At 41.7% G+C, this 13,128-nt stretch overlaps 1 protein-coding gene across 1 annotated transcript in view; it reads right to left on the bottom strand.

The window, feature by feature from the left end:
* Positions 1 to 13,111, bottom strand: part of usp43b (ubiquitin specific peptidase 43b) — a 76,311-nt gene extending 63,200 nt beyond the window's left edge. Inside the window, exons 1-2 of the mRNA XM_008415457.2 lie at positions 12,179 to 13,111; positions 2,447 to 2,590 (exon numbers count right to left, since the gene is read on the bottom strand). Coding sequence (XP_008413679.1) covers positions 2,447 to 2,590; positions 12,179 to 12,814 — 780 coding nt within the window. The 5' untranslated portion in view covers positions 12,815 to 13,111. The remainder of the gene's footprint in view (positions 1 to 2,446; positions 2,591 to 12,178) is intronic.
* Between the last annotated feature and the right edge of the window lie 17 nt (positions 13,112 to 13,128).

The following is a 13,128-nucleotide window of genomic DNA, read 5'->3' as shown; positions in this document are numbered from 1 at the left end:
TGAGACTCGCAGGGTTTTATTTTCACCGTAGCCTAAAAACAGCGACATGACCTTCCTCTGATGATATGAGAAGTTTCCAAAAATAATGTTGCTGAGCACGCTGCGGCTATTATTCTGAAACCGGCGGCGTTCACACCGGTTTTAAGGAAAAGGCCTTTAGTGATAATCCAACGCGATGACGCAACAACAAAATCATTCACCTCATTCTGAACAGTGACAGTTTTATCTACAATTATTTCTCAATAAATAAGAGTGTTCTCTAAATATTTCCTGTTTTACAGTAATTCTATTCAAAAATATTAAGTAGATCCTGATAACTTTGATAACAATTGGTTTGCAGCTAATGGAAAACGGAAAATTTTAAAATAAAATGATTTTAAAAAAAAACTAAATGTTACATTGAGGATTACATAACTATGAAGACCGTTGCCTGGGTTTGCAAATTAGCTAGAAAACCCACATACGCTTCGGTTTTAATATGTAGCATTGTTTGATACAAACTTTAATTGAAATCTTCCCAATCAGACGGTTGCATTTCTCTGTTAAATATTATTTCCCCCCCCGTCTTATTCAGCGATGCTTTAGAAATTGAATTTTGCGTTCGTGTTCACAGCAAACTACATCCATCAAAACCAGGAGGAATAAATGATTAATACGTGTGTAATGACTCCATACTTTACACAAGCGTCACTTTCTGAATCGAGTTTCTGGAACAAATGACCTTTTTTTTTTTTTTTTTTTTTTTTTAAGATGATATTTCAACTTATTGAGTTATACTCGTACATTTTATTGGCCGGAAATCACCCGCAGCAAAGTGCGGAGCGTCCAATAAATCGACCTTCGTTCCGGCCCCACGGTGGAAGAAGAGGGATTTCTCTTTCTGAAAATGTGCTTTCAATAAAACATGAATATTCTGCCCAAACTTCTCGCAGCGGAGCCGTCTGAGGGTTCCAGTAGAGAAGAGTGGGTCTGCAGTGCGCCTGCAGGCGTACCCCCAGAAGGAGCCACGCTGAGAGGAAATCTAAACACCAAATCTTCTGTGTCTGTAAGCCGTCTCCCCGTTTGTGGGCGGCGCATTAGACACGGAGTTTGTTTGCTCTGCAAAAAATGTTGCCACGTTGTTTATTTGACAGCATGAAAACTGGTCCGCAGAGCTAATCTTGCAAAGATAACCGAGGAAATGCCGTCTGGTGAATCTTTCAAACATTTCTGAACGCACATCAAGCAAAGCAGTCCCTAGCAAAAGTATTTATACATCCCTATTACTTCTTTTCTGTCACCTTCAATGTAATTTATTGGAATTTTATATGATATTTCAACACAAAAAGTTCAGTTTCTAGTAAGCTGGCAGAGTTGTACCACACAAAACATGCAGCTCTWACTGCAACAGAACGTGGATTTCGAGGGTTGAGCAACTACTTTTCAAATATTTCTTTTTGGAAAATTGCACAAGCAAGTACTATTTGTTCTTCCACTTCTCACTTATGCATTACTTTGTGTTGGTCCATCATAAAATATATTGAAATTTGTTGTGGCTTGAGATGCACCGATCCACGTTTTTTCACTTCCGATGCCGATATTTGAGGTTCAGTATCGGCCGATACCGATCCGATACAGAAAAAGTGCTGAATTGACAAAACATTTTTCTTTTTCTTTTTTTAAATGCAGACGTAAATGTACTGAATTACAGATGTATTTGATAACTCTGAACCAGTGCAGCACATTTAAATACACCAATAGCTTTACAAGCTTCCCTCATGTTACATCAACAACCAAACGTGTAAAAACAACTAATGTAAAATAAATAATAAAGAAACTGACAAAAACAATAGGCGGACACTCTCTTAGTCAAACATGTAAAAATAAAGTGCAACAAACCTTCTTTCAAATGATTCACAAAGTGAAATCAAGAATTTTGATTATGATGTAAAATAAATCATAAAGAATGATGAGAACAAAGCATAGAACTGGATTGAATAGATCTGCTCTTCTGGCTCAGGCACAGTCACAGATACCTGATCTAGAATTTCTTTTCGATATCGGATCGGTATGTATCCAGCTGTAACGTGACAGAATGTGAACCAGTTCAATACATATTGCTGTATAGAAGGTTAAAGATGACGGAATTTTTTAATTCACCTTCAAAAAACATTCACTGAACACTAAAAGCAATGAAGTCTTTGAAGACTTTCCCATTGTAAACATGAACCGACGCTCCCACGAGGCTGATTGATGCAACGTCTGGAACAAACCGGAGTTTGTCATCTATTATGTAATGAAACAACATCTCATGAACAATCAGTCATTAGTTTTCCTCAATGTTCCTAATTATTTTAATGGTTTTCTAAGGCATGAAAGCTTAATTACATGTGTGTTTCCCCAACGTGACGCGTTCCCATGGATACCGGTACTGTGTGGCCCCCGCAGGCTCCTGCTGGAGTCTTACCTTCTCAGGAGTTTTGGTCCTGTTGTTGTTGTGCGACGCCAGTATGACGTCTTCGTGGACGCGATCCAACAGCCACAGCAGGAATTCCAGGGCGTCGTGCTGGGAGTTGCCACGAAACTGGGACCCGTACTTGGACACGACCGTCTGAGGGGAGAAAGTGAGGCGTGAGGACGCTGAAAACTTTATGTACATCTCAAGAACTGCAGTACAACTGACAGTGTGGCAGCTTCTTGATGAATTTATTTTTCCTCAGCTTTAGAGTTATCCCTACAGAAGGCAAAATGATCAAATAAATTATCTTTTTAAAGTAAATATAAAACCCCAGTTTTTTTGTTTAGTCATTTTACACAAAATTTGACACAAATGCCATAGTCTGTAAGGTGAAAACAAAATAATACAAGGTTTTTACAGTTTGTTTTTTTTAAAGTCCTTTCACTCCAATGTCCCTAAATAATAATAAAATCCAGCTGGCATCAGAAGTCTGCTAAGGCAGGCAGGATTCATTTATAAAACAATGTCCCAAACTTAGAACATCTCATGAAGAGATGTTAATGATGGAACAACTGAACAGTCACTAGGAAATGCCCGTCAACCAAAATATACAAACCAACCAAGGAGAGTTTCAAACCATAGGTTCAGGTGCAGAGGAGCTGCAAATAAACAGCTCAATTAGCCAGACACTCAAATCTCATCTTTGGAGAAGAGTGGCAAGAAGAAAACCATTGTTTAAAGAGAGCTATAAGCCCCATTAAAAATTTGCCACAAGCCAGAGCAAACAACAAACCGACAGGAAAAGACACTTTTATCTGATGATACCAAAATGTCTCATGATCCTCAGCTCCTCAAACGGCAGCTTGAGCTCATTTCCAAGAGGCCCAGACCAAAGATTTTCTAGAAAAACAACAAAACAAACACAATTTTTGCGAACCTTCAGAAATTCCTACAAAAATATAAATTCCTACAATAGGAAGGATCATGAATTCAAAGCTTGGTGATGAAGTCGGAACTCGGAGCAGTGTTTGTTCATGTAGGGAGCGGCCATATTGAAAGTTGGCCTTGCAAGTAGACAGTAGTAGTTGCTGCCACTTTCCCAGGAGGAAATCAGACTTGTGTTCCGGTTGATTTTCTTAACTGGGAACTCCTGACTGCAAACACGACGCACCATAAACCACAAGCTCGCTTCATTCATGTCAACATGTCTTTACCAACATGGTCGACGAAAAACCTTCGTTTTAACTCCTTCTCAGAGTGACAAGTAGTTATTTATTTTAACATTACATCCAAATTCAAAACCACTGTGCTTAATTTCCGATGACCAGGTGGCGGTGTTTAGCTTTAGCTCGCCTTTCATCTTGTACGGACATCGTCTGGTGCAGAGAGATTTCTGGGTTAGAAAATCCTAACGTAATTGAATAAACTTGGCCTAGACGCAGAGCGCTGCAATACATGGAGCAAAACGACTGCTGCGCATCGTCATAAGTACACCTTCCCTAAAGAGAAACATGATCGTGACAAAGACTGGAGCAAAGAGTCAGAGCGATGACCCTGAACATACAAGTAGAGTTAAAATTGAATGAGCATACTCATGTAACTAAATGAAATGATTTCCAGTTATCTAAACTAGAACATTTAATAATAATAATACACCAAACAGCAGATTGAGGACTACTTAAGCTCTCCCATTGTGTAATGTGACTTTAAATGTAAATCAACTTAAATAGGTAAGGAATTAACCTCACCAACCTCAGATGACAGCTGAGTGAAGCAGAGAGATTATGTTTGACAGAACAGCGGACAGAATTCACTAATGTGCAACATCATGTACGGTGGACGGCGTCCGACGGATTGTCAATTGAAAGTTTGGTTCAAGACACCGACTTAAGCAAACAGCTAAAGCACGGCGCTGAAAACAGAGGAGGCTTCATCGAAACAGGGCGATCAGCCGTGCTGACCGGCTCAAAAGAGAGATAAAAATTCAGTCACATTCGTATCTAATTGAAAGCGAAGCCTGAGCGCCATCTTTGAAGCGTTGCCAAGACGCGGACAAGAGGAAGATGCAGATAAACTCCAGCAGGAGCGATAAGGTGTTCTTATCACTCACACGCATCTTCTGATCCCGACTTAAAAAGCGAGCTTCCCTCGCTTGATACGACTCGTGGAAGTGAAAAACGCCGCCGTCGTACCGTCAGTCTGGACAACGTTTCAGAGATACGTCAGTCGGAAAATATAAAAAGGTGATATTCAGAGCTGTTAGTCATGGCTCTCCGGAGATAAAACCACTTCTGTTATCACAACTCTGACAGACCCGGGCTGTTTTCTGCTTTAGAGGTGTACCGCAGTTTTTAAAGTCATGGTTTTACAAAATTAGAAAATTCTCCCACCCCTTTAGCATTCCTGTGGTTTACATTTATTTTTAATTCGATGCAGAGGAAAGGGAAGCATTTCTTCAGTCATGTTTCACAGAGGGGCATTTGGTTTCCATACCGCCCACTTGGGATACGAGTCATGATGTTGTAAAGTTAAAGTATGTAACTTTTATGACATTTTTTTTTTTTTACACATTTGTCAAAACTGTTACTATGTTGTAACAGTAAAGCATTAAGCAAATAATCTGAGGAATTTATTTATTTTTTTTAAATCCAGCTCTCCCGTCTTCTCCTGGTGCCAACTAGAAATAACCAATCACAGCCAGGCTTAGCGGTGTCAATCACCCTCTGCTCATGCTAGTTAGCATGGCTAAATATGATTTTCCCCTAAAAGGTAAGATGTTTTTCTGCCATTAGCATATTTAGCAGAGAGTACATGAGATTGATTGACAGCGCTAAGACCCTCCTCCTGGCTCTGATTAGTTGTTTTCAATAGGGAATGGTGACAGTTTTGACAAATATGTAAAACAAACATTTTTAAAAAATAAATTAAAAAAAAGTTGCATACTGCAGCTTTAATAAACTTGCGTGATTCACTTTGGTTTCCAGTTTTATGTGTTGTATTCTATCACTACCAACCCAGTGCTTCTCAAGTATTTGAACTGTTCTGAATTTTAATCGTTGTTTCTTTGGTGCTCTGTCGAATGACAGTTTTCCCAGCTGCCTGTGTTAAACTTTTGTTGATATTCAGTCATTTCCAATCATTCTCCCCCCAGTAACTCAGCCCACGCTCCCCTTCAGCTCCCCTACATTCACTTAATTAGTCTCACCTATCCTTTGCGGCAATAATTACTCCCTCCTCGAGCGTACAGCGGATTCCCAGCCATCAGCGGGATTTTGGGGGCCACAGCTGGCCACTAATGGCTGAAACCCCTGATTTGAAACCCCCCCCCCTCTAAAAAAAGCCTTAAAACCGCCTGTATTTAGTTGAAAAAGCAAACACACCTCAATATGTATTGATATGCGCTGCTGAAAGCGTCTCAGCACAAAGTCGGCCTTTCATCCTCTGAAGAATGTTTCTGGGATTAAAGGACTAATGTCGCAGCAACATTTAGAGAAACTCATCCATGCATTTATCTTTAGTCGCTTTGATTACTGCAACAGCCTTAAAAAAAATAGTAGTGAAAAATTCAATCAGATAGCTGTAGCTGATCCAGAGTAAAACCAGTTAGGTGGAGCACATTACACCAGTTCTAAGGTCCTTCCACAGAGAATAAACTTTAAAATACTGCTGTTAGCGTATAAATAATCTGGTTCTGGTCTGCTCTGCATTCCCAGAATCGGAACCAAACACGGAGAAGCAGCATTTAGTTTCTATGCACCACAAGTCTGAAACAAACTTCCAGAAAACTGCAAAACTGCCAAAACGCTGACTATCTTCAAATCAAGGCTAAAAGCCCACCTGTTTAGAGCTGCCTTTGATTCACAATAAGTGGAGCATTGGTCAATATATTTAATGTACATTTGTTTGATAATGTTTACTGATGGTTTCATAATTGATTACTGTACTTTCGACTGTCTTGTTGCTGAAATGTGCTTACAAATAAACTTGACTTACTATAAAATCTGCAGACCTCTTGGCCAACTAGCGCCAAAAAGAAAAACCGAATTCTGCTTCTGAATTGGTTGCTTAGCAACCGCGGGCCCCTGGCGCCCAACGCAGCATTGAGTCTGGGTATTTCTGCTACTCAACCTGCATCTTCTTCTGGTATTTCAGATAAAATCTATGAAAAAAATAAATCTGTCAATAGGTGAATTTTCCGCAAATAAACTGGAGTTTTGTTGCACAGAAAAGTTTGCAAATAGGCAGGAATCGAACAGTTTGACGATCTTTTTTAAAATCCTATTGTGATTCATATTTAGAAATACTTTTATTTTCCTCCTTTTTTATTTTTATAGACTTAAATTGCTGTTTTGATCCTATAACTGAACAAAGGCGTCTTATAATCTCATCTAACTTTAAAATTTTGAGTGTAAGCACAAATGTTTTACACTGACAAGCACTCTGTGCCAGCCTCTGGTTAAAGCCATGACACACTCAGCCTTGTTGTGATAGCTAGCACCTGCAGGCCGTGATCTAAGCTCACCTGCAGCAGCTCTGCAGCCAGTCATTACAGCAGAGCAATAACAGTGATTACCATCAGCTCCTGGAAGGTGGCAATTGTTTGAGCGATATAATTACGGCAGTGGAAAAGCCAATGAGTATTTTATTACCGTCTGAGGCAGAACGGCCACTCTGTGATGCCTGCAACCATTTAGCACAAGTCGGGGAAGAAAAGAGCTTTTTTCTTTTATACATATAACATTAAGTATTTAAATCAGCTACCAGCAAGTGGATGAGTGCAGAAGCTGCTGACTTTGATTTTATGCTCAGCCACCTGCTGAAATAGTATAGTAGCATTTTGTTTAGACATCAGCAGTCACCTATTTTCAATTCACTTGTTAACTAAAGGCCAAGAACTCAAAATCATGCAATTTAGCATGTGCAAAATACGAAAAAAAATTTAAATACATTTTAATTTTAAAGGGGCAGTGTCATGTAAAAATCAAAATTTTTTAGCTTATAATGAAAAACACACATTGAGAGTTGATTTGATTCTTTTGTGCATGTTTGAGAAATCCGTTAATCTCCGTCACTTCCTCCACTCAGCTCCTTCAGACTAGCCAGCAGCAATTAGCAAACACCTGGTGGAGCTGAGAATCAGCAGAGCTCAAACGAGTGAAACCTTGGTAAAAGGGTTGTTAAAGGGTTAATTAATAGAGGAGTCATGTTATGACTTTCTGAAGGCGGAGTTTCAGAAAGAGCAACAGGTTTTAAAGACACAGAGACCCGTTTAATTTAACCCGTTTAATGACGTCATAATTTAACGTCAAGGCGTTAAATTATGACTATCAGTCATATTTGATAGATATAATATTTTTATAACACCTGAAGATAACAATTACTCGACTGTGCTATGAAATGGTACTGTGTGTCTTTAAAACACATGATACCGCCCCTTTAAGACATCTTAACATCAGCGAGAAGATGGCAGACTCTATCGTCATAGCTGCAAGTCAAGCATGACGTCTAGAAACATTTACCCATTCCTTTTTGCAAAACAGCTCAAGCTCATTCAGACTGAATGAAGGGACAAACAGAGATTGAAAAAGGAGCCGAAAAAGCAAACGAGGTGGATTAGCCGTGTTTGCTAACAACTGATGGTTTCATTCATGATTACTGTCTCTGCTGCCTGGACGTTGAACTGTTAGCATGTGATGAAGCTGCCACACGGCAAATGTGTCTTCATACAGAAACGTCTTCATGTTTGTTGGAAGACCGACTACGAACAGAAATCTTTACTTTCACAGCAGCACCATCCACAACAACTCTATGTAGGTACCATTATCATTCACTTGTTGAACATTCAATGTTCAATTTCCCCCCTTTGGGATAAATAAAGTATGTTTTAGTTTTTATTTGACCTGAAATTAAATTAACATGTTGGTTATTTTTCCTTGTGTTGCGTTTTCATTTGACTGAAGTTCCTTCTGTTTAATTTATCCACGACAGGGCACAAATACCAAAGAACCGAAAGGAACATTCATTCAGACACATTTCCGAAATTTCTACAGGGAATATTTTTCCTATGTTATTTGACTTTGTAATACTTTGTTATGCCACTGGATCAGTCGGTCAAACTGCGTGTGAACAACTTTTATTTGTCGTTTTGTGAACTCAAAGTGTACGGTTAGCTTACCAAAGGATTGTGTTTTAAAATAATAGTAAATAACTGGCTTAAAACCAGGTCACTCGAAAGAGAAGCCGAAGATATGGGTGGAAAGAAAACATCGCCAGGACTACTTATATATAATTTTGCTTAGGGATAGACAACATATTTTTGAATTTGACAGGAGGAATACTTTTCAGTTTCTCTGGGTGAGCAGTGCTGCGCCCCACGCTGACTAACTTCATCTGAACGCCTGAAGTAAAAATTATTTATGTCGGGCTTTCTTCTTAAAGCAATTTTTTGCGTTTGTCTTTCCCACAAAAGACGTAAAAGTTGGCCATTCTTGTGACAACATGTGAAAAAGCTTTGAGGCGTGTGAGTGCTTTAGCCAAGCGCCGCAGTAACGCTGCGGGACTGAACACTTATTTAAGCCGTTTCCCGCCGTCCACCTGTGTTTTCCTTAAAGCCTTGAGGTTCTGGAATGCGGTGAGGATAATAAGGATTTTTATTTTTCCTCAGCAGGAGGTACAACTTTGGAGGAGGCCCATTTGAGGAACTACTGACGAAAGCGAGGTGATTCTACACTTTACACACATACAGTCAAGTCAGTGAAATTCTAAACAGAGAGAAAGAGGGAAAAAAAACTTGAATTAAGAGAAGCGGAAAAACATCCAGCGCCTTTTTTCTTTTCTTCTTTTCTTTTTCCCACGCTTCCAGGTCGGACTAGATCCTTAGTGAGTTAATCCGGCTGCTTTAGCTGAGCCTTTCCCAACCTCTGAAGGACGAAACGCGTGACTCCTGGAGGTCGGCGCGACTCACGGCCGTCCTAATGGAGTCAACAAATTAATAGACTAATTGAAACACGCCGATCTCCCATTTGTAGAGCAATTTAAAAGCTTTGTGCCGGTTGAAGTTCCTGCAACCGGGAGCTAATTTAGCCTCTCAAACTCAAGCCTCGGAGCTATCTGATGATTTTATAATCCTTCCTGCAGGCAGCTGTGGTATTACTCAACAGGCAATTTCTGAGGACTCAGGCTGCACTAACTGGGGCCTCTCAACACTGCCAAGAAGAACAACAGTGTGTGTGTGCATTACTGCAGGAAACATCTTATAAAGAGAAAAGCTCAGTTTTTTTGTTTGAACCTATTTGTTAATCTTGGTACGGTTCCCTTTGACTGCAGCGCTGAAGTGAATTGCGTAAGAAAAGAAGAGGAAGGTGAAGATTCATTTGGCAACAGGAGGTCAGATTCGTAAGCTGGAGACGGCAAAAAAGCAACATTTAGAGGGAAAACCGTATCAATTAAAATCGATTCTGCCTTTGATACCCTGACATGCCTTCGGTTGCCCTATCAGGTGAAATGTGATGTAATAATTCTTGCGTAACCGGGGAAAGTATGAGAGAGAAAGCTCAGCAGAAACGGTCAAATCACTCCCGGCGCCTATTCTTACGGGGTAATTAGCATTTCCAAGAATAAATCCATTGTTCATTTCTTTGTTCGCCCCACATTATCTACTTCTTGCCTTGAACCGGAGCTACGAATAAATCCAGAGCAAAAAAAAAAGACTACAGGCGGATACATTTCACCTCCCCGGCTTGAGGAATCAAAGAATGATCTACGTTGGGACACAAAGTTATCAAAATACTCGATTAGCTCGTGGAGTGGACCTTTCCGCGTACGGCCAAAGTTTAAGGTCGGGTTCTGACGTGCGAGTCTGCGACCCGCTCAACTCGTGGCCCCAGACTGCTGTGACGCTGAGCATCAGCCTCATTATCACCTGGAGGGGGGGCTGTCAAGTCACAGGCCAGCGCGCTGCGGCAGGCAAATAGGTGCTATGCTATTATTCGAAACGCCTCGTGACAATGAAATAAGTCAGCGCCCCCCCGCCGGGCAGCATCCTGCCTTAATAACGTGTGATTATGTCTGACTGAGCAGAGAGCAGCTGTACTTAGAGGTAGAGTGGAGCCATTCACCCTACAGCAGGTGTTTGGTTAATGACGGCCACTGAGACTCTCCTCAGCGTTTCATTACCAGCCAATTATCACCTCTCCAGAACCTTCCACCATTGGCTCTGCCCGCCATCAACACTTTTCTCGGAGTTGCCCCTTTGTTTTGGCAACTCGAAATAAGATCCGGTGTTTAATTTGATTGAAGTTATAGATACAGATTTTTTGGGAAACTCCTGAGAGCAGTCTTTCGACCGGTCCGTTTTCGCTCTTTCTTCTGCTAATTGAATTCAAAATCTTCGTGAGATCAAGTTTTAAAAGTTGCACTTACGGGAATTTTACAGGAACTTGTATATGTGGGGAAAAGGTTGTTCTTTCAGTCAGTTGTTTTCAGTCTGTATACCGCAGTTCACAATTAATCGATAACTGATTATAAAGAATTTGAAACTATGCCATTCTTGGTAGAACATACTTACAAATTGTTTTTATCTTCTATCTTAATTACAAAATGTAATTCTGTATCCTGTATGCAGCCCGGGGGGGTGGACACCACCACCACCACCACTGCCTCCCGGATGTATGACCGTGATATCTGCCGCTCTTCTCCTGAGTGACACGCTAAGACCGAGAGAGGTTTAAAGAAAACTCACCTACTGCTCAGTTTTTTTAAATTGTTTTTGGCTATTGTTATTATTAAGTGCTCCAGATTAGTTTTAAGCTAAAAAAAGTTGCAGGTTGCGGACACCTGCACTAAACTGACAAGTGAAAAAAAAAAAAAGGCCAAGAGGCCCATGGTGACTCTGGAGGAACTGCAGCAATCCACAGCCCAGGTGGGAGCAAATATTTTGACTGGACAAACTACTAATGTTGCACTCAATAAATTTGAATTCCAGCAGGAAAACAACCCCACAGATAGAGCTGTGATGTAAGGTTTTAGATCAGCTGTCTGGAGCGTTTCCAATCCAAACAGCCATTTCCCCCAGCTAAATAAAACTTATAGAGACATTAATGTTACATGGCCCTTAATAAATGTCTACTATAGGATAGATGCTGCCTTTTTAAAAACAAAACACCATTTTATTTCCATTTTTGAGTTTTAAGCTAAAAAAAAAAAAAAAGGGAAAATAAAAACTTTAGCCCAAAATATTATACATACATTTTTTTATGTGGAAAATGGTGCAAAGAAAGTGGATAGCTTTGCAACTTAAAATAAAATGCATCTAAAGGAATATGACTGGTGCTTTTTGGTGTCATTTTGTTGTGGGAATTTAACTCAGTTACTCCATGAAAACACAGAGAGAATCTGCATTTGTTATAACTATATTTAAAAACATCAGTTGAATCTTTATCAGTTTTCATCAGAGCTATTGTGGGAGATCTAAAGGGCCACTTGTGGCTCCAGAGCCTCAGGTTGTAGACCCCTGGTTTAAAACTCAGCTAAAGCTATTTAAGAACAATAGGCAAGAAATGACGGTCATGAAAATCTGGGGGRGAAATTACAGACATGCAGACTGAGCAGCGGTAAAAGGTGATTTTTTTGTTTGTTTTTTGGACATTACTTTATAGTTTAACCAAAAAGAAGGGGTACACTTTAAGGTTTAGGAGGAGCCATCTATAACTCTGTGTTTCAGTGGTGTTTACGTTTGGATACCTTGAAGTTCACCGAGAGCTGCGGGGTGTAGTCCAGAGTCCACAGAGCCCTCACAAGACCCGCCAGCTGCTCCGTAACTTCTCCCTTCACCGGCCGCCTCTCCTCAGCCCCCGGCCCGGTGCCTCTGCCCTGCCTCAGGTCCATTTTGTAGCGCTCAAGCCCCAGATACTCCGCCAGCAGGTCGGTGTTGCTCAGACACTGGACCACCGCGTTCAGGAAGCAGGTGTTCCCGTGGTTCTTCAGCCCCAGCACGCCCGGGACTTTGTCTCCGTACTGGTACAGCAGCTTGTCTCTGCCGGCGCACGGAGACGAAGACGTACTCGGCGGGTGCTTCGCCGCCCGGTCCCAAACCGCCGCCACCACCACCGCCGCTGGCGGCGCGTCCTCCCTGATCATCCCCGAGCTGGCGGTGAGGGTGCAAGGTGCGCCGTCTCCGAAACCGCCGTCGTCGTCCTCCGCGTCCTGTGCGTCCCCGTCCCCGAAGTGGGTGAAAGTGCCCAAAGTTTTCATGATTTTGTTCACGAAGCTTCCCACGGACTTGAGCGATTTCTTTCGGAAAAGCTTCCCGGATTTGGTTTTCCTCTCTTTGCGCTTCTCCTCCTTCGTGTCCTCCTTGACTCTGCTTTGTTTCTCCATGACAGCGACCCCCCACCGCCACCCCCACCTCTCTCTCTACTCCGCCGTCGGTCCGTCCTGACGCCGATGATGGTCGTGCGAATGGAGACGCCGGGATGTCATTTTTCTGCCGGTGTCCCGGTGCGCGGACGCGCCACCTTCTCGGAATCCGGACGTGGCAGCGCGGCGCTGCGTTATTCCACAGCCCACTGACCCAAACCCTCCCTCATCCATCCTGACACTTACTCGGCGCGTTCATTCCGACTCTGCCGGCGCTGTCACAGGCAGTCTAGCTGCAGCAAAAACTTCTGCAGGAAAATACCCCCCACCCCCAC

Source organism: Poecilia reticulata, linkage group LG8, assembly GCF_000633615.1.
Source record: "Poecilia reticulata strain Guanapo linkage group LG8, Guppy_female_1.0+MT, whole genome shotgun sequence".
Taxonomy (NCBI): Eukaryota; Metazoa; Chordata; class Actinopteri; order Cyprinodontiformes; family Poeciliidae; genus Poecilia; species Poecilia reticulata.
This window is presented reverse-complemented; position numbering and strand designations above follow the sequence as displayed.